At 40.4% G+C, this 26,043-nt stretch overlaps 2 protein-coding genes across 7 annotated transcripts in view; one reads left to right on the top strand and one right to left on the bottom strand.

Annotated features, from left to right (window-relative positions):
• Positions 1-1,324, top strand: part of USP34 (ubiquitin specific peptidase 34) — a 313,170-nt gene extending 311,846 nt beyond the window's left edge. For all 4 annotated transcript variants that reach the window (XM_078149535.1, XM_020985492.2, XM_020985490.2 and 1 more), the window contains one exon: positions 86-1,324. In XM_078149535.1, the coding sequence (XP_078005661.1) occupies positions 86-696 (611 nt within the window). In that variant the 3' untranslated portion in view covers positions 697-1,324. The remainder of the gene's footprint in view (positions 1-85) is intronic.
• AHSA2 (Putative activator of 90 kDa heat shock protein ATPase homolog 2) lies at positions 1,245-23,636 on the bottom strand. 3 transcript variants are annotated; one of them, XM_078149536.1, is made up of 11 exons: positions 23,420-23,636; positions 19,396-19,586; positions 12,154-12,219; positions 11,936-12,021; positions 11,086-11,200; positions 4,979-5,067; positions 4,101-4,223; positions 3,610-3,711; positions 2,712-2,763; positions 2,034-2,235; positions 1,245-1,386 (listed from the first exon to the last, which is right to left on the bottom strand). In XM_078149536.1, the coding sequence occupies exons 1-10, from the start codon at positions 23,497-23,499 to the stop codon at positions 2,054-2,056; spliced, it is 1,086 nt and encodes a 361-aa protein (XP_078005662.1). In that variant the 5' UTR covers positions 23,500-23,636; the 3' UTR covers positions 1,245-1,386; positions 2,034-2,053. The 3 variants fall into 3 exon arrangements, with proteins under 3 accessions (XP_078005662.1, XP_020841152.1, XP_020841154.1); XM_020985493.2 differs by lacking the exon at positions 1,245-1,386 and having other exon boundaries at positions 1,818-2,235; XM_020985495.2 differs by lacking the exons at positions 1,245-1,386; positions 12,154-12,219 and having other exon boundaries at positions 1,818-2,235.
• Positions 23,637-26,043: the final 2,407 nt, after the last annotated feature.

Raw genomic sequence — 26,043 nt, 5'->3', positions numbered from 1 at the left:
AAAGCAAACTTGTTTACCCTCAGCTGAGCTTAATGATTTATGTTAGGAAATGAAACATTTCAGTCCAGATGTTTTCTTTTCACAGATGATGAAGAGGCAACTCCTGTTAAAAGAAGGCGTGTTAGCAGTGATGAGGAACATACTGTTGACAGCTGCATTAGTGATATGAAAACTGAACCAAGGGAGGTATTGACTCCAACTAGCACTTCAGATAATGAGACAAGAGACTCTTCAATTATTGATCCAGGCACTGAGCAAGATCCTCCCTCCCCTGAAAATAGTTCTGTCAAAGAGTACAGAATGGAAGTTCCATCTTCATTTTCAGAAGACATTTCGAATATTAGGTCACAGCATATGGAAGATCAGTCCAGCAGTGGCAAGTTTGAAGAAGTCTGTAGAGAGTTGAAAGATCCCCAGAGTTCCAAGGATTCTAACATAACTGAGGAGGAACCTGAGTTCCCTTCCACATCAATTTCTGCAGTTTTGTCTGACTTAACCGATTTAAGAAACTGCGATGGCCAAGCTTTGTCCTCCCAGGATCCTGAGACTAGTTTATCACTCAGTTGTGGCCATTCCAGAGGACTCTTTAGTCACATGCAGCAACATGACATTTTAGACACCCTGTGTAGGACCATTGAATCTACGATTCTTGTGGTCACAAGGATAGCTGGCAAAGGAAACCAAGCTGCTTCTTGACATTAGATGTAGCATGTCTGCTTTTAAGTCTTTTTTTCCAAGATGCTGTTTGTATAAGTTTTGCTTATTTCTGTTTTGTGCTTCAGTTTGTCCAGTGCTCTCTGCTTGAATGGCAAGATAGATTTATAGGCTTAATTCTTGGTCAGGCAGAACTCCAGATGAGAAATTTTGCATCTCCAGTACACTTTTCTTAAGGGCAATCAGATAATGGATATGTTTTATGTAATTAAGAGTTCACTGTAGTGGCTTTCATTTAATATGGCTGTCTGGGAGAACAGGGTTTCGTGGCCCTGTACAATGTAATTTAAACTTATGGCATTTTTACTGTGTATAATATGGTGTCCTCTGTGCCAGTTTTGTACCTTATAATAGAGGCAGATTGCCTCAGATCGCTGTGGTTCTTATTATCAAAATTAAGTTTACTTGTATACGAAACAACCACAAGAAATTTGATTCTGTAAAGAATCCTCTTTAGCTGTGGCCTGGCAGTATATATATGGTGCTTTATTTAACAGAATACCTGTGGAGGAAATAAAGCACACTTGATGTAAAAATAATTGTTTTATTTTTATTGACATGACCGATGCTATTCTGTGCACTTCATTAAACTGATTGTGATGACTTTTCATTTGTTTACTTAAGTTGCTTCAGTCTTCAGATTTTTCAGGTAAATAAATTGGGTCAGGGGAACTAGGGAGGGAAGGGAGGGAATCTATTATGTTTCATTTAATTGTATTAAAGGTAGAAAATTCGATTTAAAAAGCAAGGCTTTTCATTCTCAGATCCTTTCAAGGCTGCTAAATAAGTGCAATTATTTCCCCTTACCTGTAGACCAGGTGTCCCCATTGCCACCCAGAATTACATGTTCTTTTCTCTGCTGAGGGGCCCAGAGAATTTAGAAGAACAAGTGCCTTACCCAGGTTAGTCTTGCTTTGGTTGAAACATGCCCTTTACTACATAGAATTATTACCCCAAACTCCCTGGGGGAAAAAAAAACAAAAACTTTGATTTATACTATCTTATAGGCTTGAGCTGATGGCCTAAGCTTTAGATTAGGAAACTTGGACTACTAACCCAGTGTTCAAAACTACCAGTTCAGTCCCAGAGTTTTAACAGCTAAGGTAATTAGACAAAGATGACTGTTTTATTTTAAATTGCTCACAGCTTTTAGCTCTAGATCCATAATCTTGTTCACAGTGAAGACTCATAAATAACACTTAAAATTATGCTAGCACAAAATAAATTAAGGGTTTTGTATTTTTTTTAAAAAAGGGGGAAAAAAAGGAAGTTTAGTGAAGAATGAACTTTTTTCCCCACTTATAAAAAAAGTATAATACCATTATAAAATGTCTTCTAGCTAATCCAACTGTTCAGGGTTGCCAAAAGCTACAGTAAACCTCTTTATTTCTTCAAAATGCTGCTTCTCCCAGCACTGTCTCATGCTTTCTTCTTTACAAACTGGAACTCCTTTGCAGGTTAGCTTTAACTCTGTTTGTCTTACCACAGGCACAAAATTCAGAGCAACAGTTGCATAGTGTTCTGAAAACAGAATAGAAAAGCATATTGTTTTTTCAAAAAGAAAAATCTCATTTGATACCGCTAGGTTTGGTGTATTACAATAAATATGGCTTGGTGGAATCAAAGAGTTTTGGAGAAGGCAACATACATTTTATGCTTAACTTGTAGCTCTGGGAAACATCTCAGGTAAATTCCTAAGATTTTTGTTTAAGAGAGATTAGGGAGGGAGGCTAGAGGTGGAGCGAGATAAGGGACGGCAGGACCTCTACTACAAACTAGCAGGAATCTGTATTACCAAAAGAACTACCAATACATTATCATCTCCATCTATAAAGTGGGGGTAATAGCTTGGCACTGCCCACCTCAGAGTGTTGCCATAGAAAAGTGCTTGGCAAACCTTAAAGCATTATTTAAATGAGTTATGGGGGGGGGGATATTTTCTTGTTACAGATTCTGCTTGTTAAAATTAGGCTAAAGCAGAGGCAAGAACTACTTACCCTCTGGCCAGCTCTTACATCGCCACTTCATAACAATCCTTTGATTGGATAACTGAAAACAAGTAAAGAGAAACTACCCTGAAATTACTTCCAAGACTAGTGCTTCATCAAAATCCTCAAGTTAAAACTGTAAAAATTAAGGAAAAAAATCATAGGTACAGTCTAGATCATTAACTGCATTATTGGAGCATGTTGACAAAATTCTTTTACAACCACAATATCAAGGACAAAGCTAAGAGCTGATATATTTGCCAGTATAGCCACAAGTGTCCTGCTCCTGACAGAACTTGGCTACCTTGGCCACTCACTCAAAATAGGAGAAAGTTCAAGGTTTTATTTGTCTTTGGTTCTTTAAAAGCAGATTACTAGTTTGAAAACAAAAGCAAAATCTAAGCATTCACAGAAATTGTATGGGATATTAATAAACGGATATGGACTGTATGTCCCAACCTGACTTTTAACACACAATGTTTTCATGTATGAGGTATATGAACTCCCTCCATTACAAAACAAAACAAAAAACTGCATCGGTTAAGTACCTATTGGGGGCCAAGTACTGTGCTAGACATTGGCTATACAAGCACAGCGACTTGTTAAGAGTTTACATTTGTATCAGGGCAGGGGTGGTGTGGGTGTGTGGTGGATATGTGTAATTAAATACAAATACATACAAAGTAATTAAAGTGTTAATTTAATTACATTAAAATATATACAAAGTAATTAAAATACAAGATAGTCTACCATTTGGTATCAGTAAAAGTCTCATGCAGGAAATGGTGCTTGATCTGTGTCTTGAAGGAGAAAAGGGACTTGGAAGGAGATGGAAAGCTATTACCACTGAGGGAAATGGGCCCCAAACAAAGCAATTTCTCAAGTTTCAACTTAAGTGTTAACTTACCAGTTCTAGGTATTCACCAGTAACATTCCCATCAAACATCTGGAATTTGCCTCCTTTTTCAGCTTTTATCACAGCAGAAGATTTAGAAAACTTTTGCACCAACTAAACAAATAAGACACAAAAAGCCTCGGGGTTGTTCTTAGGTCTTAAGTCAAGGTTTATAACACTTTGCAATGCGAAGACTGCAGGACACATCTTAAGCTATCAGTTTAGTTTTTAACCTAGACAAAGTCATGGGCAGAACAGTCATAAGTCTAAAAATTAATATCTTCAGTTTTTTTTAAAGTCTTTCCTTGAGTAAATAACTGAAGAAATGCTTCAAGCTGAATATGACTTAAAATGCCTATTTCTTCCTTGAAGTTAACGAGAGAGAAGCTGCCCCTCCATCCCTTAAGTTAGAAGAAACTTTGCTTTATTATGGCCTTTTAGGAACATGACCAAAAGGAAGATCATTTTCCCATCTCAAAAATTTGATGTTCAGGGATACTTACATCCTTAGTGGTGAAGATGCTATATAGCTCTTCTACTGCTGCGTCAAACATTTCCCTCATATATATTGTCACTGTGGGAATCCTCACACCTACTGCTTCCAGAGCCATTGGAGACATTGAATCCTGAAGCCCAAGCAAAAAAAAAGCCCCAAAAGACAATTAATGAGGATATCAGTAGATTGGCCTATTGTCTACCCCCCTTGCTGGTTTGCTCAGTTGGATAAAATCTGTTACTAAAGATTCCCAAGTCATGGATTTCATCTCTTAATTGCCAGTTATCTTTGTGGGCTACTAAAGCCCACAACCTGAACCCTTATTTTTTGTAACTATGTACATTTAGTCATAAATTAAAGCCCATAGCCCTTTTCTAGGCATCTGTAATATGTACATATAATGGTTAGCACTAAAGGTAAGGTTTGGATTTGCCCCCTCACCTGGGAACCTAGAAAGCCAATTTCAAATTTACCTATCCAGAAGGTCATTTAGAAAGGAGAGGCTGCTCTCTCCTGATTTGGTATAAAAAGGTTATAATAACCCAAAACACACTTTGTGCTCTCTTCTATAGCCTCTCAACTAGCAACAGGATAGTAACACTGGCTTTTCAGATGGCATTAGTGATTCCAGTTCTGGTGGGGAAATTCAAATACACTGCTACTGATCCCACAAAGCCCCACTTGTGCATCTACAAAAACATAAAGACTAGTCCACTAGTTCCTCAATAATATGGTGGCCAGTATGTAAAGGAAATAGTGTTTAGGGAAGGCTATCCAAAAAGGTGGTTCAGGTGTCCCATTCACATTGTCGGCCTTCTCTATCAGTTGTACCACCAAACCCCTTCTCACAGCCACCCTCTTCCCAGCAGCCAACAAACCCTTTACCTGAAAAGTATGTTCACTCAATTTCCTTTTTGCAGTCAGTTCTCGAGTAGGTGCAATTTTTGTTGGTAAAATCATTCCTGTTGTAAATTCTGTAAGAAAAGGCATGTAACTAAGGATTTCTTTCCTTTTAAGCACAAATGGGGTTAGACAGAGGGGCCAAAGCAACAGAAGGAATTGAAAGAGAGTTTATAGAAATGACACATTAAGAAAAATGTGAGGTTCATTAGTTTGTTACTGTTTAGTTGTTCAATTATGTCCTACTCTTTGTGACCCCATCCATGGTGTTTCCTTGGCAAAGATATTGGAATGGATTGCCATTTCCTTCTCCAGTGGATTAAGGCAGAGGTTAAGTGACTCGCCCACACAGCTAGTAAGTGTCTGAGGCCACATTTGAACTTGAGTCTTCCTGGCTCCAGGCCCAGCCCTCACCCACTGAACCACCTAGCTGCCTCCTAAGGCTCTTTCAAGCAAGCCTATTTAGCATATCTCTTTCCATCCAGATAACTAGTTAATTACAGAAGCTAGATGTATTCAAATGCCTTTTTATGAGGTGAGTTTTCTTGACTTTTGTTTCAAATCTCCTTATCAGCATATTATTATTTATTACTAATATGATCTGGACAGAGCACTGGACTTGTACTGAAAGGACCTGGGATCAATTCTCTGTTGGCACTTACCTGCTGTGTAACCCTGGTCAAGTCCCTTCACCTCTCTAATTCTGGATTTCCTCATCTATAAAATAGGGCTCATAATTACACTAATCATCTCACAGGGTTGATGAAAGGCTTAAATGAGATAATTTATTTTGCAAATCACAAAACATCTAAATAAGGAACTTATAAAAATCCAGTTATATGAATTTCATCTTACTTGATAATTGATGATAGTAATACCCGCCACAAAATTCCTACTCTGATCCTTCATATCAAGAAGGTGACCCTGGATTCTCAAAGCCCATGATCTCGGTCAACAGAGAGTGTGTCTCAACACCTAGGAAATTACAATCCCTATTTAAGCCTCACCCTGGATCACTGCCTTGTCATGGCAGAGAGGTTTTCATAGCTGAATGAAACTATAAGCTTTGCTACGCAGGGTGACCCAAGACAGACAGTTCATAGTGGAGAGCTCTGATCCACTCCAGTGTCTTTGCCAAGAAAACCTCACAGACAGTGATTAAAAAAAAAAAAAAGATGGCATTGGAAGATAAGCCCCTTAGGTTGGAAGCTGTCCAATATACCATTGGGGTCAATATGGAAATAAGACTGATTATGTAATTTGTAGCCAAAGGTGGAAAAGCTCTGTATGGTCAGTTAAAACAAGACCTGGAGCTGACTGGATCAGATCATAAGCTGCTTATTGAAAATTCAGACTTCAAGTGAAGAAAGTAGGAAAAACCATCAGACCATATAGGTGTGACCTAAATCACATCCCTTAGAAATATGAAGTGGAGGTGATGAATAGATTTAAGGGATTAGATCCGGTAGATAAGAGTACCTAAAGAACTACTAACAAAGGTTTGCAACATTAAGCGGGAAGCAGCAACAAAAACATTCCTAAGAAAAAAGAACAAAAAAGCAAAAAAAAAAAAAAAAGTCTGACGAAGCTTTACAAGTAGCTGAGGAAAGAAGGAAAATGAAAGGTAAAAGAAAAAAGGAACAATATCCAACTGAATACAGAATTCCAGAGCATAGCAAGGAAAGATAAGAAAGTTTTCATAAATGAGTAATGCAGAGAAATAGAAGAAAACAATAGAATGGAAAAGACAAAATCTCTTAAAGAAAATTAGAAATATTGGGGCAGCTAGGTGGCACAATGGAGAGAGCACCGGCCCTGGAGTCAGAAGGCCCCGAGTTCAAACCCAGCCTCAGACACATAACACTCACTAGCTGTGTGACTCTGGGCAAGTCACTTGATCCCAACTGCCTCACAAAAAAAAAAATAGAAATATTAAGGGAAAGTTTCATGCAAAAACGGGCATGATAAAAGAAATGCTAGGGGCTTAAAAGCAGAAGAGATTAAGAAGAGGTGGCAAGAATACACAAAATAACTATACACCAAAGATCTTAATGTTACTGGTAACCAGATAGTGTGGCTACTGATCTAGAGCCAAACATCCTGGAGAATGGTCTAGCGGGCCTTATGAAGCATTGCATAACAAGAAAGCTAGTGGAGGTGATGGAATTCCAATTGAGCTATTTAAAATCTTAAAGATGATGCCGTTCAAGTGCTGTACTCAATATACCACAGTAGCCACTGGGTTGGAAAAGATCTGTTTATGTCCCAATCCTAAAGAAGGACAATGCCAATCATAACAAAATGTGGCAAGCTCTCCAAGAGATGGGAGTGCCAGATCATCTTACTTGTCTCTTAAGGAAGCCATACATGAACCAAGAAGCAACAGTTAGAACCAAACTGATTGGTTTAAGATTGGAAAAGGAGTACAGCAAGGCTATATACTATCACCTTATTTGTTTAACTTATATGCCGAGTATCTCATGTGAAAGGCTAGGCTGAAAGAATCAAAAGCTGGAATTAAGGTTGCCAGGAGGAATACACTCTAAAGGCAGAAAATGAAGTGGAATTAAGAAGCCTCTTGATGAGGATGAAAGAGGAGAGTGTCAAAGCTGGCTTGAAGCTTAACATCAAAGAAAAAAACCTAAAATCTTGACAACTGGTCCCATCACTTCCTGGCCAATAGACGGAGAAAAATGGACGTAGTGTCAGATTTTATATTCTTGGACTCAAATATCACTGCAGAGAGTAACTGCAGCCATGAAATTAAGATACTTGCTCCTCAGAAAGAAAGCTATGGCAAATCTGAAGCATACTAAAAAAGCCAAGATAGCACCTTGCCAACAAAGGTCCACGTAGTCAAAGCTGTGGTTTTTCTAGTAGCAATGTACAGCTGATTTGGACTATGAGGAAAGCTGAGCACCACAGAAATGATGCTTTCAAATTGTGGTGCTGGAGAAGACTTGAGAGTCCCTTGGACAGCAAGGAGATCAAATCAATTGAAACTTAAAGAAATGGTTCAGGCTATTCACTGAAAGGTTAAATACTGAAGCTGAAGCTTCAATACTTTGGCCACATAATGAGAAGACAGGACTCACTGGAAAAGACCCTAATGTTGGGAAAGATGGAAGGCAAAAGGAAAAGATGACGGCAGAGGATGAGATGGATAGATAGTGTCATGGAAACAACAAACAGGAACTTTGATAGACTTTGAGATGTAGTGGAGGATAGAAGGGCCTGGCGTGGTATGGTCCACCAGGTCACAAGGAGTCAAACACAACTCAACAGCAGCAAAGTATTTAAGCATTCTAGTATTTCAATATTAAACTAGTATCTCCTCCATACTTCTCTATTTCTGCCCACAGTAATACCACCCTTCCAGGCACCCAGGTTTGAAATCTTAGAATCATCTTTGATTTTTCTCTTTACCTAACTATCACTTCTCCCACTCCATATCTAAGTTTCAGTTACCATATCTTGTCAATTCTACTTCTTTATCATCTTTAATCCTCCTTTATCTCCACTCAGTATGAATCACTACCCTTGTTCAGGCTCTCATCTCCACCCGCTTGTACTACCCTAATGTTCTTCGGTCAGTCTGTCTTCTCCAATCTGCGTTCTAACACAATTATCAAAAATCTTCACAAGTCATAGGTCTGACAATAAGGCAGGATGGAATAGGAGGTACAGTGCTACAAGTGTCTCTGAAGTAAAAAATAAAGAATCTCTTTCCTGAAAAGGAAAGACCGAGTGCCTATCGCACAAGAACTGAATGTTACATCAGCTTTTTTTCCACCATCTAGAAGAGTGCCTTGCAGAATGCCAGATATTTGTCTGGAATCCCACATTATATGGGAAAAAAGCAGTCACCTTTGGGAAAAAACTTCCTCCCTCCCCTGACCATGCCTCCTCCTAGGACATAGACTCTGTGCTATTCCAGTTACATAGCATGTATATTACAAAATTATAATGATTGTCTTTCATTTTTGTTTTGTGATTTTTCCTTATAATGAAAATAAACCAGTTGAGAGAGAGAGAGAGAGAGAGAAAGGGGTGGGGGAGGGGGGTGGGGAAGAGAGACAGAGAGAGATTGCTAGTCATGGAGTCAAGGAGATCTGAATTCAAATACCTCTTCTGACTACTTCACAGCTCTGTGTGTATGACCACGGGACAGTCACTTAACCTTTCTAAGCCTCATTTTGCTCATCTATAAAATAAGGGGCCTTGAAGTTCCCTTTAGTGTTAAATCTATGCTCCTATGCTCCTCTGTCATTTTCCAACTTAGAAACCTTCAGTGGCTGCCTACTGACTCAAGATGAAATGCAAACTCTCTAGTTTGGCATTTGAGGCCCTCTACAATCTATTCAGTCTTATTTCACACATATTCCCTTCCCTTTATATGATCCAGGCAAACTGGACTGTTAGCTATTCCCTAAACACAATAGACCATCTCCTGTCTCTGTACATTTACCCAGGCCATCCTCCAAAAGCTTATATCCCTTAAAGGCTCGGCTTGGGTACCACCTCCTAATAACAATAACAGAACATTTATATAGACTTTAAGTCTTGCAACGCCTGTACACGTTAAATCATTTAATCTGAGATTTCTCTGACAGCTGAATATTCTTTCCTGCCCCACATATTCCTAGAGTACTCTGTTTTGATTTTTCTTTTGCCCCATCACAGCCTACCTTCTATCACACCTGTACATGTCCCATAATCTCCTGCCCAGTTTCCACTCCTCTCCACCCAGCCTCAGTGAGTATAAGAACTATGTCATTTTTGTCTTTCTAGATTCTAGCTGTCAGGAAGATTTCCTTACATATTGTAGGCATTGAAATATCAAATTGAATTTACATCATGGAAGACATTAGGGTTCTATAGAGCCCAAGGTGAGAAACATCAGACTAAAACATGACTTGGGGATGTGGGAATTAAGTGAACTACACTAACTCCATCTTGTGACTCAATGCTGGAGCTAGCTCAGTTCCCTTTCTATTCAATTACATGGGTCTAGTTCAATTTCTGTCTTGTGAAAAAAAAACACTTTATTCAATTATGAGACTTGTGAGAAAACTTTATTGCATTGTTTTAACCTGTCCATGGATGGCTGAGAAGCTGAACTACCCCTACCTGTTGCTTAGAGACTCTTAACTATGTTATGATGACCAGAAACTCAGTCATATTCAAAGACTGGCACAAGTAGTTTTCTCACAATTAAGTGTCTCAGGCAACTCATATGTCTTATCTAAAAACTTGTCCCCTACTGGTCACTCAGTTATTGTTCCCATGTTTCTTTGATTGAATACAGACACTTGGGTGGAATGTGAATTGGAATTTTCCAATTTCAGGAAGTTGCACCTGTTGACTTTCCCCCTCCCAACTTGGAAAGTCCTCAATCTTTCCTCCAATTAGAAATCAGATTACCTAATTTTTTATCTTGGTTAATTTATTTTAATTAACTAGCCTTTTGGAAAAATTGCTTTTAATACATAAAAATCTGTCTAACTCGTATTCAGGGTCTTTAGACTGACTGGAGAGTCCACTGACCCATTTATTATACCTGTTTTACTAATAAATCATATAGCTCAAATTGTTTCCCCAGTTATTATTAATTATCTGCCACAGGAATTATTAGGATATTTCTATCAGGATCCCTATGATCCTGATCCACCACTACCACCACCCCCAATAAGTAAGATTATGTATGAATTTATGTAGGAAAAATGGGACCTTGTATATAAGTAGTGACCATGTGTTAAGTATGCATCCATGGTGTGAAAAGCACTGCTTATGTCTCATAAGCACACACGTGTGAAAAATACTTTTTTTTTTTGAAACCAGACTTAGCACGTGGCCACTGTTGATGCACAAAGGCCCATTCTGCCTACCATGCAAAACCCTGTTGTCTCTGCAGTGATCAACTCCATTCTTCCAGAATAAAATTTAATCCTAGAGCAAAAAGTTATATTTATTCCTGAAGAATCTGGTATTATACTAAACTAAGTTGAGAATTAAGATGAAGGTGGGGATAACTTAGTAAAACAGGAAAAGAAAAAAAAACAAAAGACCACACCACAGCTCACTGGCTTTACCTGTCTTCAGGGCTTTCAGGTAATTTTCAAGGGCTTCTCTGACCTTGGCCACCCCTGCAGTTTTCATAAGCTCTTTCAGTGAATCTCCGTCTCCTTTCTTTTTACTCACATTTATCTATAAATCAGAAAAACATGAACCTACTAAAAATCTGATCTCAAAACAGTAGAATCAGCACAGTGTGTTGAATAGGTTTCCTTCTGTAAAACGCTTCTCCAGAGACCTAAGACTAAAATAACACAATCACAGGGTGATAGTTCTCGAGATGCAAAGGGCTTCATATGCCATCTTCTTCACCCTCTTCATTCTACAGATGCAAAAACTATAGAAGGCCCTAGGAAGTTAAGGGACTTGTCCGATTTCCCCTATGTAATAATTAACAGAGGTGGGCTTTGAAACTAAGTCCTCTAATTCAAAGCCAGTGCATCCAAACCATTATGCACTCTCTCGGCACAGCACAGAAACCCCTTAAGAAGGGGCTTCCCTCCCTCAGAAGTTTTCCCATGTATGGTGCAACCTGTAATGAAGAGGGATTTCTCTGATAAGCAACTCTCACCAGTCCCTTTAACGAAATGCCAGACATCCGAGGAAGTCACAACTAACCAGGGAACAGCTATTTTCTTTAAAAGTTATTCAGTGTTGCAGAGGAGCAACAATATCATAGGAAATACTCTGAGAGAAGGGAAGGGAAGGGAGAAGAGGAAAATATCACTAGACTAATAGAATTCACTCATTAAAACAATGTGACAATTGTAATTCAATAATACCACCAAATGGAATGATTCCATGGGATAAGCAATTCTCCAAGTGCCCAACTTCTACAGCAATTTTTTAAAAAACATGACCACAAACCTCTGTATCATCCACTTCATTTTCTTCAGAGAGGTGAGGTATTTCAACTGATCCTCTATGCTTTGCACCAGATTCCTTGATTATACCTAAAAAGAACAAAATGAATTCTTCAATTAAAATCAAAACCCATCATAAACAAAAATCAGCCTCTCCTTGCCTAACCCACACAGCACCCTGATGCAATTTAAACAAAAGTAACAAACAACTGAAAGCTGTACCAAACATATGTTGTGTTCCCACAATCTCCAGCTCTTCTATCTTCTCAGCATCCAGCTCTAGTGCATCTACGGGGGGGTAAGCAGGGGTTATCAAAGGGCTTTGTCTGCCCCAAAATGTCTCCCCATGACAATGGGCAGTCCCACCATCCAAGTCAATAAACAATCAACCTAGGGAAGGGAAAGAGCACTATATTTTAAAAAGCCTGTTATGTGGGCCTTAAAGACTATCCAGGAAGACTGTTGAGTAGGGAGACCAGGACCTAAGGCACAACCTACTAGCCTACTTACCACATTTCTACCTAGGTGAAATTATGCTCAAAGGAATATTGAGCAGCCTTGAAAAGGCTCACACACATGTGCATGTATATGTTGGAATGTACAACATATATAATGTTACATTATATGTATATATGCACATTATATATAGAGAGAGATCTTAAATATATCTACATGGAATATACTTACATAAATGTGTATTTTGAATTTGCATTCATATGTTATATTAAGTCCATATTATAATATCTAAAATATCCATATAAATGAATGTATTATATTTACATACCATAACTATGCACTAATAATGTGCATATATTTATGTAATTATATATAGATTGCTATAAATATATACATAGGTTAACATGTATATAGTATAATGTTACAATATATTATATATACGTGTGTATATATGTACACACACACACACCCCCCCGCTTAGATTTCTCAGAGCACCAGGGAGAGGTGGCCACCTTTTCCAAATCCAGGGATTAGAAAATCCACTGCCGAGCTATTAATAGCATTAGACTTGGAGTTAACAATGAATGGTTATGCTGGGTTCTTTTTCCACTAAAACAATGCCTGGAGAGGAGTTTTATCAGCTACAAGCCAGGAAAGTCTCCACTAATGAAACACATGAGTTCACTGGTGCTTCTCTGTGACGCAGTATTGATCCATTGGGAACAAGTCATGACAGACTAAATTCATCTCCTTCTTTGGACAGGAGTATTACTAGATTGATTGATCAAGGGATAGTATTTACCTCAAGTTCAACAAAATAAAAGTCACTCCGGGCAACTTTGTGGTGAAAATGGAAAGATGCAGGCTGGATAGCAGTACAGTTAGGTAGACTCAGAACTGGACTGAATGACAAGACCCAAAGAATAGTGACTAAATAATTGGTGTCAGCTTAGAGGAAGGTCTGTAGTAAAGTGTCTCAGTACTTTGTCTTTAGCTCTCTTCTGTTCAGCATTTTTTTAATCAGTGATTTGGGTGGGGGTATACATGGCATCCTTAACAAACCTGCAGATAACACAAAGCCCACTAATACACTGGATGACAGAGTCATGATCCAAAGAGATCTTGACAGACTAAAAAGAAAGTTGAAGATGTTATTATTTAATTTAATAGTGATAAATATAAAATCTTGCACTTGAGTTAAAGAAATCAACTGCCCAACTTCTACACAGGACAGAAGCTTTCAGAAAATGGTATATATGAAAAGTCCCTTAAGCTTTTTTGGCCTACAGGGTCAATTTGAGTCAGCTACGTGATATGGTAAGCAAAAAAGCTTATATATTGCCAGGCTGCATTAACACAAGTATGCATGTTCACAATAAGGCTTTAAAATGTTTAATTTTTTGTTATAATTCATTAACAGGACTAGGGGCCAGCAACTTTATGAACTGTACTATGTACGGTTCCAGATGCCACATTTACAAACTACAGCACATGCAGAAAACAGACTGGGCATCCAGGGTCATCAAAGAATTTAATCATTTGAAAGATTTGGTATTCTTATATGCCCTGTGCTCTCCCCCCTCCACGCCTCCCCATGACATTTCTTACACCCTGAAATGGCCACTTTCCTCCCTCTCATTACTTGATGATTTTCTACTCAGCCTTTAAAATCCATCTCAACTGCTACCTTTTCCATGAAGCTTTCTCTGATCATATCTCACTCTCACTTTCCCCTTTTGAAAATGACCTTCCTTTTCACACCTTTGTTTCTCCCTCAAACCACCTTGTTTTACAATTCCTGAATGTGCTAAATGTGTAAATAATGTGTATTGTCATTATCTGTATTTATGGCTTATCTAAATTTTGTACCAGCAGAAGGTCTGAGTGGATTGGTCCAAGGTGATGAAAAAGGGAAGATTCTGAGGTCTACTCACTTCTTAATTTTGGCAAGGGCTAACTTCATTTCCATTTTTCAGGACGCTGCCTTCAATAAGTATCTTCCCTAGACATATCCTACCATCTCTGAGATCTTAATGACAGTGCTTGCATTTACTGACATAGCCACAGACTACAAATGCTCTAATAAGGTGGAAGCCCTACCCAGTGTAAGACTGGGCCCTTTGTGATTTGGGGAAAAGGAGGCTCACCCCTGAGGCTTCTAGGAAAATTTCTGTCAGTAGTCACTACTCAAGCCTCTCAGAAATCCACAGAAAACTGCTATTTCTGTTAGAGGTATCTAACTGTTGGAGGCAGCTAGGTGGTACACTGGATAAAGGGCTGGGCCTGGATAAAGGGCCTCAGGAAGACATGAGTTCATACCCAGCCTCAGACACTTCCTAGCTGTGTGAGCATGAGTGAGTCACTTAACCTCTATCTGCATCAGTTCCTGAACTGTAAAATGGGGGCTGATAAAAGCACCTACCTCCCAGGGTTGCTGTGAGCCTCGGATGAGAAAACATTTGTAAATTGCTCAGCACAGGTATTTAGTAGCGTGCTTGATAAATGTTTGCTCCCTTCTGTTCACTGGGTACACCCACAAGAAAATAACTTCCAATTCTGAGAAAATATCCAAGCATTAAAGGACAATCCAGTCTTGAAAGATGATTCTAAGGTCATCTATATGCTGCTCTTCCCCAGTTACCTCAGCAAACATTTATCATAACTAATGCTGTAGGGGAAAAAGAAAAAACAGTTGAACACCTATCATAGTCCCTGCCTCGAGGAGGTCATAATCAAGGTCACCAGGAAGATAATGACTCACACATAAAAAACACAGAAAGCAACATAAGACAGAACACAATAACCAAGTCTAGAGTCTACACGCTCAGTCAGGAAAAGCAAAGGGCAACGTGACCCCTTGGCTGTTCAGGAGGAGGTAAAACTTGAGATGAGCTCCGAAGGTTAAGGAAGAGGGAAAAGACATTCTAGGCACCATGGGGGAGAGAAAGCGATCTCAGAGGTTTATCTAGTCTGTCATGGACTACAGTATGTATCATGCACTACGCTGATCACTGGAGATAATAAGAATAGCTAACATTTACCTAGCAGCTTTCAGGTTGACAAAGTGCTCTGTACATATTATTTCATTTGATCCTCACAAACAACCCTGGGAGGTAAGTGCTATTATTACCCCCATTTTCAGATGAGGAATTGAGTCTGAGAGAAGTTCAGTGACTTGCAAATGACAAGACAAGATTCAAATTCAGGTCTTCCTGACTCCAAATCCACTACTCTATCACCTTCATCACCTAACAGGCTCTACTATAAAGAAGAAAAAACCCAACACACCCCATCCTCAAGAAGCTTGCATTCTAATGGAAGAAACTATAATATATATATATATATATATATATATATATATATATATATATATATATATATATATATATGTAAAAATGGAGGAGTGAGCATGTGTGTATACACACACAATACAGACAGAGTGAAGGAAGGTAATCTTAGCGGAGAAGGCATTAAGAGCCAGGGAGCCCAGGAAGGCCTCCTGCAGAAGGTAGCACCTAAGGTAAATACTGAAAGGAGCCAGGGATTCTACAAGGCATGGCGGACAGCCAGTGGAAAGATGTGGAGACCAGAACTATAACCTCCCATGTGAGAAACATTAAGTATCCCAATATTAATGAGCCATTGAGTGCCTGGAAGGGAGAAATGTGTAAGAAGACTGGAAAGACAAGAAGAGACCAAACTTTACAGAGCCCTAAATGTCTAACAGAGGAATTTGTATTTGATTCCAGCAATACTGTAATCATATCATAAATACACAGAAGTACTTATGCCTTCTCTTTTCCACCCCCAAAGCATTTCACCAAATTCATATCTCCATAACCACCGCAAGAGGACAACAGGGCAGGAATGATAATTCCCATGTAGGAAACTGAGGCTAGTAACCACCAAAAAGGCTAGAACTCCATACCACCAGAAGCATTCCTAAGTCCAAGAGACCTAAACCTTCTCTACCTTTTCCTTAAATATCAGCTTCCATCCTAGGCAACAACAGCCAATCAATACACATTCATTATGTATTTAGCCTGGAGGAGACACTCTTGTAATCTATCTGTCAGGCTGCTATCACCTATGGAAGCAGCCCATTATAGAAGAAAACTCCAACTCCCTCAGGCCAGGGAACAGCTGGCCTCCTCTCCCATTCTTCTCCCTCCAAGTCAATGCCTGCTGCCTCTCAAAATCACAGGATTTCAGATTTGGAAGAGACATCAGGGACTATTAGTTCAGCCCATCTTTGAAAAAGAGTGCCCTCTATGACCAACCTAACAAGTTGCCCTCTGGCCTTTGCTTGGATCCCTTTACGGAGGGCAGAATTCACTACATCCCAAGGCTACCAATTCCACTTTTGGACAGGTCATAATTGTTAGGAAGTTCTTCCTTACATTAAGCCTAAACTTGTCTCTTTATAACTTCCACTCTTCACTTCTACTCTACTATCTGGAGCCAAGCTAGACAACTTAATTCTTCTTCCATATGATAGCTGCCTTCAAATACACAAAAGCAACTGGTATAGCCTCCCTAGATTATCTCTTATCCAAGTTAAACATCCCCAGAGCCTTCATCGAGCAATCACATGGCATGATCTTGAGTCCCTTCATCATCCTAAGTCATGCTTCTTCTTCACATGCTCTCCAACCAATCAATATTCTTCCTGAAATGTGGTGCCAGAATTGAACACAATATTACAAGGTGTGATCTCACAAGACTAAGTAGGGTAAGAATCATCCCCCTAGTCCTAGACACTAAGCCTCTCTCAATGCAGCCTAAGATCAGATTAACTCTCCGGACTGCCACATCACACTGTTGACCCACTGAGCTTGTAGTCCACTAAAACCCACAGATTTTTTGCAGATGGAACTATATTTCCCAACCCCCCACCACACATCTATACTGCACTTAAAAAATAATTGTATTGATCTCTTTTGTTTTTACATCGCCTATATTTCCCACTGTATTCCTCCCCTGATCCGTTCACATCCATCATTTAAAACAAAGAATTTTTAAAAGGAAGAAAAAAAGTTGAATAAAACTCATACTTCAAAAGAGTCTAACATTATATACAGCATTCCACACCCATAATTCCCCATTTCAGCCAAAGGCCAGGGGAAGGTATCTTCTCATAATTCTTCTTTGGTTCAAGCTTGGTCAGTATAATTTTGCAGCATTCAGTTTCAAATATTGTGTTGCTGTTGTTGTTGCCATTTACATTGTTCCAGCTAATTGTCATTGTGTATATTGTTCTGATTCTGATGATTTTGTTTTGCATCAGTTCACATGTGTCCATGCTTCTTGGTATTTATCATATTCATTTTTTCAAATTCATTACATAATAATATTCCATTACATCCACACACCATTTAGCCATTCCCCAAATGATAAGCATTTATTTTGTTTTAAGTTCTTTGCTACCACAAAAGGCACTACCATAAGTATTGTGAGGAATGTGAGGCCTTAATTTTTTGTCATTGCTCTCCTTAAATTATATGCCTAGCCCATCTTGTGCTTTTGAAGTTGATTTTTTGAACCCAAGTGTAAGATTTTACATTTACCCAACTGGACTTCATCTTATTAGATTAAGTCCAATATACTAGCTTATCAAAATCTTTCTGAATAGTGACTCTGCCATCAAGTGCATTAGCTATCCTGCCTAGCTTTATGTCATCTACAAATCTGCTAAGCATGACGTCAATGCTGTTATCTGAGTCATTAATAAAAAGGAAAGAAAAAAGCATAGGATCAAGCACAGATTCCCTGGAGCATTCCTCTTAGAGACCTTCAAAGTTGATAGCAAACCATTAATGATTGCCCTTTGGGTCTCAATCATTCAAATATTTCCAAAACCACCTCACTGTACAATCATCCTGACCGCATCTCCACCTTTTCCACGTAAAAAATGTGAGAGACTTTGTTATCGATTTGCTAAAATCTAGGTAAACTATATCTACCCTACTCCCCTCATTTACCTGCAAAGTAACTGTGTCAAAAAAAGGAAATGAGTTGGAATCTGATATGATCTGTTCTTGAAGAAGTCAGGATGAGTCTTTGCAACCCCTATTTCTATTTATATAGACTTTAAGTCTCGCAAAGCCTGTCCACATTAAATCATTTAATCTGGGCTTTCTCTGACAGCTGAATATTTTTTCCCTTCTCAGAGAAGAATTCTGTCAGTATTTAGAAAAACACTTCTCGACCACAGTACAGGCCACCTTTGACTCAGTAGATAAATCCTAGAGAAGCTCAGAGGTCAAATGGCTTGCCAGAATCACAAAGTTGGTAAAATGTCAAAGGCAAGATTTGAACCTGGCTTTTGCTGACTCTAGGTGAAACACCTCTCATCACTAATATACTCAAGAATGTTGCCAGGAATTAAAATCAAGGCTCACTACCCTACAGTTTACGGTCTCTATCCAGGATGCTTACCCGACTCTAATCCTATAATGTGTCTCCTGTTCTCCATAACCTTTCAAAAACACTGATGATGTGTCAGCCATGTCTGCCATGACTTTTCAGAACCTGTGGCTATAGTTCATATGAACCTGGTAACTTGAACTCATCAAGTGCGTGGCATACAGTAAGTGCTTAACAAATGCGTTATTCATCTATCAGGGGGCATCTACATGTCCTCTGCCTTGCTCCTAATTACCTCGAGTAACAATTCCCAATTAGCCATTTTTGTTTTGATCTTTTCAGTTCAAAGACGGTTCTCCGCAACAGAGAAAACAAAGTCAGAGTTGAGCATCTCTGTCTCTTCTCAGTAACTAGTTACAGCATCATCCCACCCACAACGAACAGTGGTCCTATTTCTTCTTTGCTCTTCTTTTTCCCAATGTAGCTTAACAAGAAAAAACAAAGTTAAAAAAAAAACCCAAACCCAAAAACCAACCACTCTTTTGGTTGCTTTAGCTTTCCTCATCAGCCTCTCAGCTCATTCTCAGCGTTAGTACCCCTAACACTGTTTTTACGGGTCCCATACCACACCACCCCAGTTACCTTTCCAGCTCAGTTTGATGTTCCATTCATAGAAGAAAATCAGCTTTCCCTTGCGGCTGCTGCAGGAGGCCTCCCCTTCCACCTGCTTCAGGTCACCGATCTCACAGCTGCCAACCTCATTCTCCACCACGACCCCCACCAGGAGCTCCCGCAGCTTCCCCTTTGACCAGTTGGTTGCGTCCCGCTCTGTCCTGTTGGCAGGAAGTTCACTACAGAGATTTACCCAAGAACAGAAGTGCCACGATGGATTCAGCCTTGCCTGCCATCCAGCCCCGAGTACTATCCCTGCAAGGTTACTAAGGGAGTGGGTTATAAGGGAACAGGGCTGTCCTCTAGTACTGTCCCTCAAAATATCATTTCGATCAATTGCCCACTGCTAATCTGCCATCTATGGATTTCTCTACAACTGTTATGAAACTTGCTTACAAGAAAATAAAGCAAATTTAGCCTATATCATTCCCTGAAGTTCCATATTCACTACTGAGTGTGTAAAGAAATACTTTGTCTTTAAAGTATCACTTTCAAACTTTAAGAGTCCCCAGGACACCAGTTCTGGCATCCAAATCCCTCCTCCAAATCCATTTATTCAACCCACATTTAACAAGTGTCTGTGCACTAAATCACCATGAAGCCCCGAGGGCAACATAAGGAAAGTGTGAGAGGAAATCTATGCCCTCAAGAAGTTTTGGTCTAGTAGTGAAGATGAATCACAGACAATTGGAATAATCCTATAACTCCTTGCCCCAATACATCTGTGGAGGAGTGAGCCAATAGAGGCCTCAGAGGAAGGAGCGGTCAGGATAGCCCGGGTCACCAGGAAAGGCTTCACGGATGATAAGGGCAGGGTGCCCTTGAAGAAGGGTAAGGTAACCACAGGAAGTGGGAATAATTTGAACAAAACCTGTAGCAAGGAATGAATACAGGTCTATTATTCCCTGGAACAATGAGAAGACAAGCCAGGTTAGAGCAAGGGAGCCACTCTATCAAACCAACCCCAATTTCCCACTGTTCTAAAAACAAACCTTCTGCTCCAGCCAGAGTGACCTACTCCTCCTACAACACTGGCGTGCTCAACCCCACTCGTACCCTCACTGCTCCACCAGTGTGTCCTCTGACATTCCCCCTTTGCCTAACCAAATCCTACCTGCCAAGTCCAGAAAAAAAGCTACATCTTCCATGAACCTCAAAGTTCCTCCATGCCTAATTCCCCCCTTCTGAATTTCCGCACTGAGCAAATTATCTGGTATCTGGTCTTCTAAGAATACAACTTGCATCTGTATGTGGCTCTACAATTTACAAAGACCTCTCAAATAGATTCTCTCAATTAATGTTGGTCTTGAATTATTTTCCTTATGCTCGTGTTGCCTGTCCAACAATGAATGGATGACATCAGGGCACCTAGCATAGCATCAGAAGGCAATCTGGTATAACCTCTCCGAGACTGTTCCCTTTATAAATGAGGATAGTAATACTTCCTTTACAGGGTCGTTGTAAGGCAAATGCCTTGCAAATCTTAAAGTACTCTAGTAATGAGAGTCTCCACTAAGCACATAGGAGGTAAACAACAGCTATACCGATGTTCCTTACTATAGGCTTATTTGGGGTGTGTCCTGATAGTGGTATGGTCTCCTGGGATGGCCATCTCTGGACCACAGTTTCGTCTTCTGTAAAATGACATGGACTAGACAAATTCTCGTTCTTTCCAGCTCTAACGTTCTGTGACTCTCAAGGAACTTAAAGTCTTGTTGGATGGGCTAAACTAATTCACATGAAAGAAACTCATTGCCAAGATCAAATGAAAGAATGTATGTGGCTGTAACCTTTAAAGCAACAATGCAGTGGAAGTCCACAGATATGCCACAGAAGGGGGAAAAAAGTTGGGCAGCATTTAGAGTTAATGTGGCCAAGAGTTTGACTTTGACTACCACATACCTCAGTGTGGGCCTTGGCCGCACCACCAAACCAAGCCGCCTATGCTTGGAAAGGTTTGGAGAACTCAGGTCAAACTCATCCTCACTGTTCAAAAAACAGCACCAATAATTTTCCAGACTTGGGCATAACTGTCACTGTCATAAAGAATGTGGCACATCGGTTTCCTGAGGGAAAATTTTAAAGAGTATATGGAATTTAGGATGGTACAGGTGGTGGGCCTGGAGTCAGGAAGACCTGAGTTCAAATCCTGCCTCAGACACTTAACCTCTGTTTGTCTCAGTTTCCTCATCTGTAAATGGGGGCTAATAATAGCACCTACCTTCCTAGGTTGTTGTGAGGATCAAATGTGATATCTTATAAAGTGCTTAGCACAGTGTTTGACACATGTAAGTGCTACATAAATGGTAGCTATTATTATATAACTCTACCGGCACTTAAAGTTCATAAGGATAACAATCAATAATGAGCATGGCACGTTGCAAAGAGCCCTGAATTTAGAATAAGAGAATCTGGGTTTAAATCCTGCTTTGTCACTACCTATGTGACTTGAGACAAATCACTTAAACCTCTCTGGGCCCCATCCGTAAAATGAGAGGCTTTGGACTAAACATACTTTTAGGGTCCCTTCACACACTAAATCTATCATCCTAATAGCTCTCATTTAGATAGCTTTGAGGTATTTTACATATATTATCACATTTAATCTCTTTAACAATAAGTAATTTGTGTAGTAACAAGCATGATGTAAAACCCAAACCAAGATAATCCAAATGTTTCCACTGAAGCCTCAATTTCTGCCTTTATCCAACCTTTGGGCATAACTGCTTAGAAGCAGTGCAAATGTCTGTTTTTTCGAGAGAACAGAGGAAAGCTAACTGGTCCACAACCTTGTCCTAATTAGTACCTAGCTCCTTCTAACCACCTGCACTGATTGGCCCAGACTAACCCCTAAATAACACAAGGTTGAAGGCACCATCTACAAGCACCTTATAAATCATAACTAGTTCCCTTTTTATCAGCAAAGTCAGCTAGAAGGAAAAGAACACAGTGCTACAGGTTCCTTAACAAGTCTGGAGAACACCCCACCACCACTCCAACCCCAGGGACATATTTCTGGTTCTCAGCTAAGCTCACCACCTTTCTAGGCCTCTTCAATCAGATCTGTGAAACACCCATTCTAATTTCCTGTGCTTTCCTCCCCCCGTCACCCTTTCACACAGGGTTACATACAGTGCAAAGGAAGAACCAGTCACAGCATTTACAACCCTCTCTATGAAGGTGGGAGGCCACTCAGGGATATGGAGAATTTGATGTGTGCTACGCCTGCTCAGACCCCAGTCTCCCTTACCCCGAGATTTTGCAACATCCCCAAAAGAGAAAGGGAGAGGACGCCCGTAACAGGTCAACCACCTTCCCACACCTTCATTCTGCAGTTCAACAGAGGCAGAGGGAGGTCAAGTTACCTTCCCAAGGTCATAGAACCATCATTACTCTGACTGGGGCTCCCTTTTTCTCCTTTTCTCTAAGTGTCAGCCTTGGATATGAGAATGGGGTTTAGAAGAGCGCTGAGGCAAGAAACCCTTTTCCTCATTGCCCTCCCCTCCTCCCAGCAAACGTTTTCAGTAGGAAAGGTGGCCTGACCCAGGTACGCCTTGGACTGGGGAGGAGGGAAGAGTGAAGAGAAGGGGGGAAGAGTGAAGAAAAGGGCCCCTAGGGTATCTATCATGCCTAAAGACCTGAAGACCGGATCGGGGTAGGGAGGGAGAAGGATGGGTCAGACAAGCGCACACAGGATGTGCGAAGAAAAAGGAGGGGAAGATGTCCTGAGGCTGGCGACAAGGGACGCATGGGACGGTGCTGGCACATGCCTTGGACAGGCAGGCGGCGTCCGCAGCCCGGAATCACCCGAGTCACTGGCTTGAACGTAGAGGAGTCAAGGGGCGCTCCAGAACCCTGATGGGGAGCAATGGGACGTGCGCCTGCTGTGCGGTGGAACGTGGTCCCGGGAGCCCCCCAGCACGCTGCCCTCCCCTGCGGCGGGGGTCCCCAGTCCCGTCCCGTCCCTCCCGCCCTCTCATCCCCAACCCCGCACCAGTGCCAGTTGTTCACGTTGGTCCCATCAGCCCTCTCCTCCACGATCCAGCGCGGATCCCCATGTCCCCACTTGGCCATGGCGTTTCAGCCCGCAGTGACAGTGGCGAGCTCCGCGTTCCGCCCGGCTGGAGATGGAAGCGGACCCGCCTGCAGCTAGCTGCAACAGCAGCCGATCGTCGCCGGCGTTTCCGGCCTTCTGTCTCTGAGCCTGAAATTCTCGCAGCACCAAGAAAGTGCCAGAAACTCCCGCCCCTGGCCCCGCCTCCGTCTGAGCTCCGCCCCACTGCTCCCCACTACTGAGTCCGGGGATCCACAGGCTCTGGGAGCACAAGTGGGAATCGAGCTACTTGGTTTCGCCGTCTCGCTTTATAGGATTTAGAGCCTGATCCCCAGCGTCTCTTCCCAGTAGCTGCATGGTGTGCATGTAGTTTAAGCTGCTTTAACAAGCGCTTTCCTTCTATGCCTTTCCACACAAACTCACGTCCATCTCCTCATCACTCAAGAAAGTATCATGGTTCCCTGCTATGGACTAGGAGAAGTGGGGAGGATAAGGTTCTCAGCATCATAGTTTAGGATAAACATCTTTCCTTAAGTCCCCCCATCACTTTCCTCCCAAATAAGCTGTTACTTTTTTGAGTCATTTAAGGAATAGTCAAAGAATAATAGGGAAGGGAGCAAGATGACAGTGGGGTGCTCAGATGGAGTGTTAGGAAGAGAGAGGATGAGCATAGGAAAGGTGAAGGGAACCCTGGCCAGCTCCAGTCTTCCCCCAACAACTACAGGATGTTGTTGACTTTCTTGCAGTTTCAAAACCCAGGAGGTGGTCAACAAATACAGAGAATGGAACCAGGGAAATAACATTTGGATTGCTCTCCTGGAAGAATATCAGTAAGAAAGCTGTTAAAGCTTTTACATATTAAAACAAAACAAAACAAAAAACTTTCCCTCCAAAAACCACGAACTCCAGGATTAGAACCAGCAGATGCAGTGTTAAGTACCAAGAGGGAGTGGGGTGACATTGTACTATTGCATAATCAAATTGTTTGTCTATTAGATGTTGATATATGATCTTACTGCAATGTTGTTCATTTTAAGTTCAAAATGGCAGGTCTGCTATTTGGGCAATGTAAATGGAGTTTAAAATATAATTAGAAAAAATTACTGACCAGGAGTATGAATTTCAAAATTAATCACAAATACAGTAAACAGTATTCACAATATTTTAGAACCATTAGAATTTTAGAAATTTAGAAACAATAGTTTATCTGGACAGTGGATAAGATAAAGTATGTAGAAATATGTATGTCTGTCATTCTTAAAAATGAATAGAATCTGATAGTAAAAATCTTGACTTTGTCCTTCCTTGAGATTCATGCCATACTACTCTAATAATAATGAATGCTAACACTTTAGTAAGTCTAATAATTAATAATACATGTCATTATATTATAATATTTTAATAATGATACTCTAATATTATTACAAATTCCATTTAGCAAACATATTCAATTCCTACTTTGTCAAATACTACATAAAGCTCAAGAAAAATGAAGACTGAGAAGAATGAATTCAATTTGGCAATTTGATTCTCAGTTTCACTAGAGCAGTGGGGATAGAAGCCAGACTACCAGGGTCTGAGGAGGTGTGCCCACTGTCCTGGAGGTCTGCCTCTTAAATTTAAATATGTGTGTGTATGTGTGTGTGTGTGTGTGTGTATACATACACATACATATACATACATACACACAATTGCCCACTTCTTCTGTGGATCTTCACCACCAATAATGTCCAAAACCACTGAGTTGAAAGAGTTCTCCTGCAGAAACATGCCCTCAAGCAAGCTGCAGATCTACATGGAAACAACCTTAAAGAATTGACCAATCTAGTAAAATAGGTCTACTCAGAAGCTTGAAAGAAGGCCAGACACTTCAATTTTGCTATTGTTTTTATAGATATTAAAAGGCCTGGTTATGGAGTGAAAGAGATGGGCAGTACTCTGTCTGGCAGAAAGGGGACTGAACACTCTATGACTTGACAATCTTAGACATTCCAAATAGAAGATTATTTGGATATAGTAACCACTCCTCCAAATCAGGCACCGCCTCCCTCAGGGTGAATGAGACCATATTAAACTTTGTTTATGAATATTTTAAAAATGCTATCTGTCTGGCATCCCTCATTGTCACATGACTTATCCACCTCCTTTTCTGGCTATATATAACATGAATAATGTTATTTACCTAATAAGATCTCAAATTGAGAGTTGAAAGAACAAACCTTAGAGATGCTCTAGTTCAACCCACTGAGTTTAAAGATGATGAAACTGAGTCCCAGAGCAGATAAATGACTAATCCAAGGTCACCTGGATAAGTAATAGCCAGGGGCAGGATTTAAACTCAGATTCTCTGAGCCCAGCACTCTTTCTACTATACCATGTTTTCTTTGGGATCCTGGGAGTTGGTGGGACACTGCAGCCTACTTTTAGCAGTCATGAGTCTTTTCATTGACCTTTGGGTCACTTGCAATTTTATTTTCAAACAAAAAGAGAATAAAAATTGCCAGGAGACCACCACTCATTTTCATTTATAGGACTACTATCCATGTCCAGACCCCTAATGTATC

The sequence above is a fragment of the Phascolarctos cinereus genome, unplaced genomic scaffold (genome assembly GCF_003287225.1).
Source record: "Phascolarctos cinereus isolate Bilbo 61053 unplaced genomic scaffold, phaCin_HiC Scaffold_2;HRSCAF=192, whole genome shotgun sequence".
Classification (NCBI taxonomy): domain Eukaryota; kingdom Metazoa; phylum Chordata; class Mammalia; order Diprotodontia; family Phascolarctidae; genus Phascolarctos; species Phascolarctos cinereus.
Note: the sequence above shows the minus strand (reverse complement) of the source record. Positions and strands in the feature narration are given on the sequence as shown.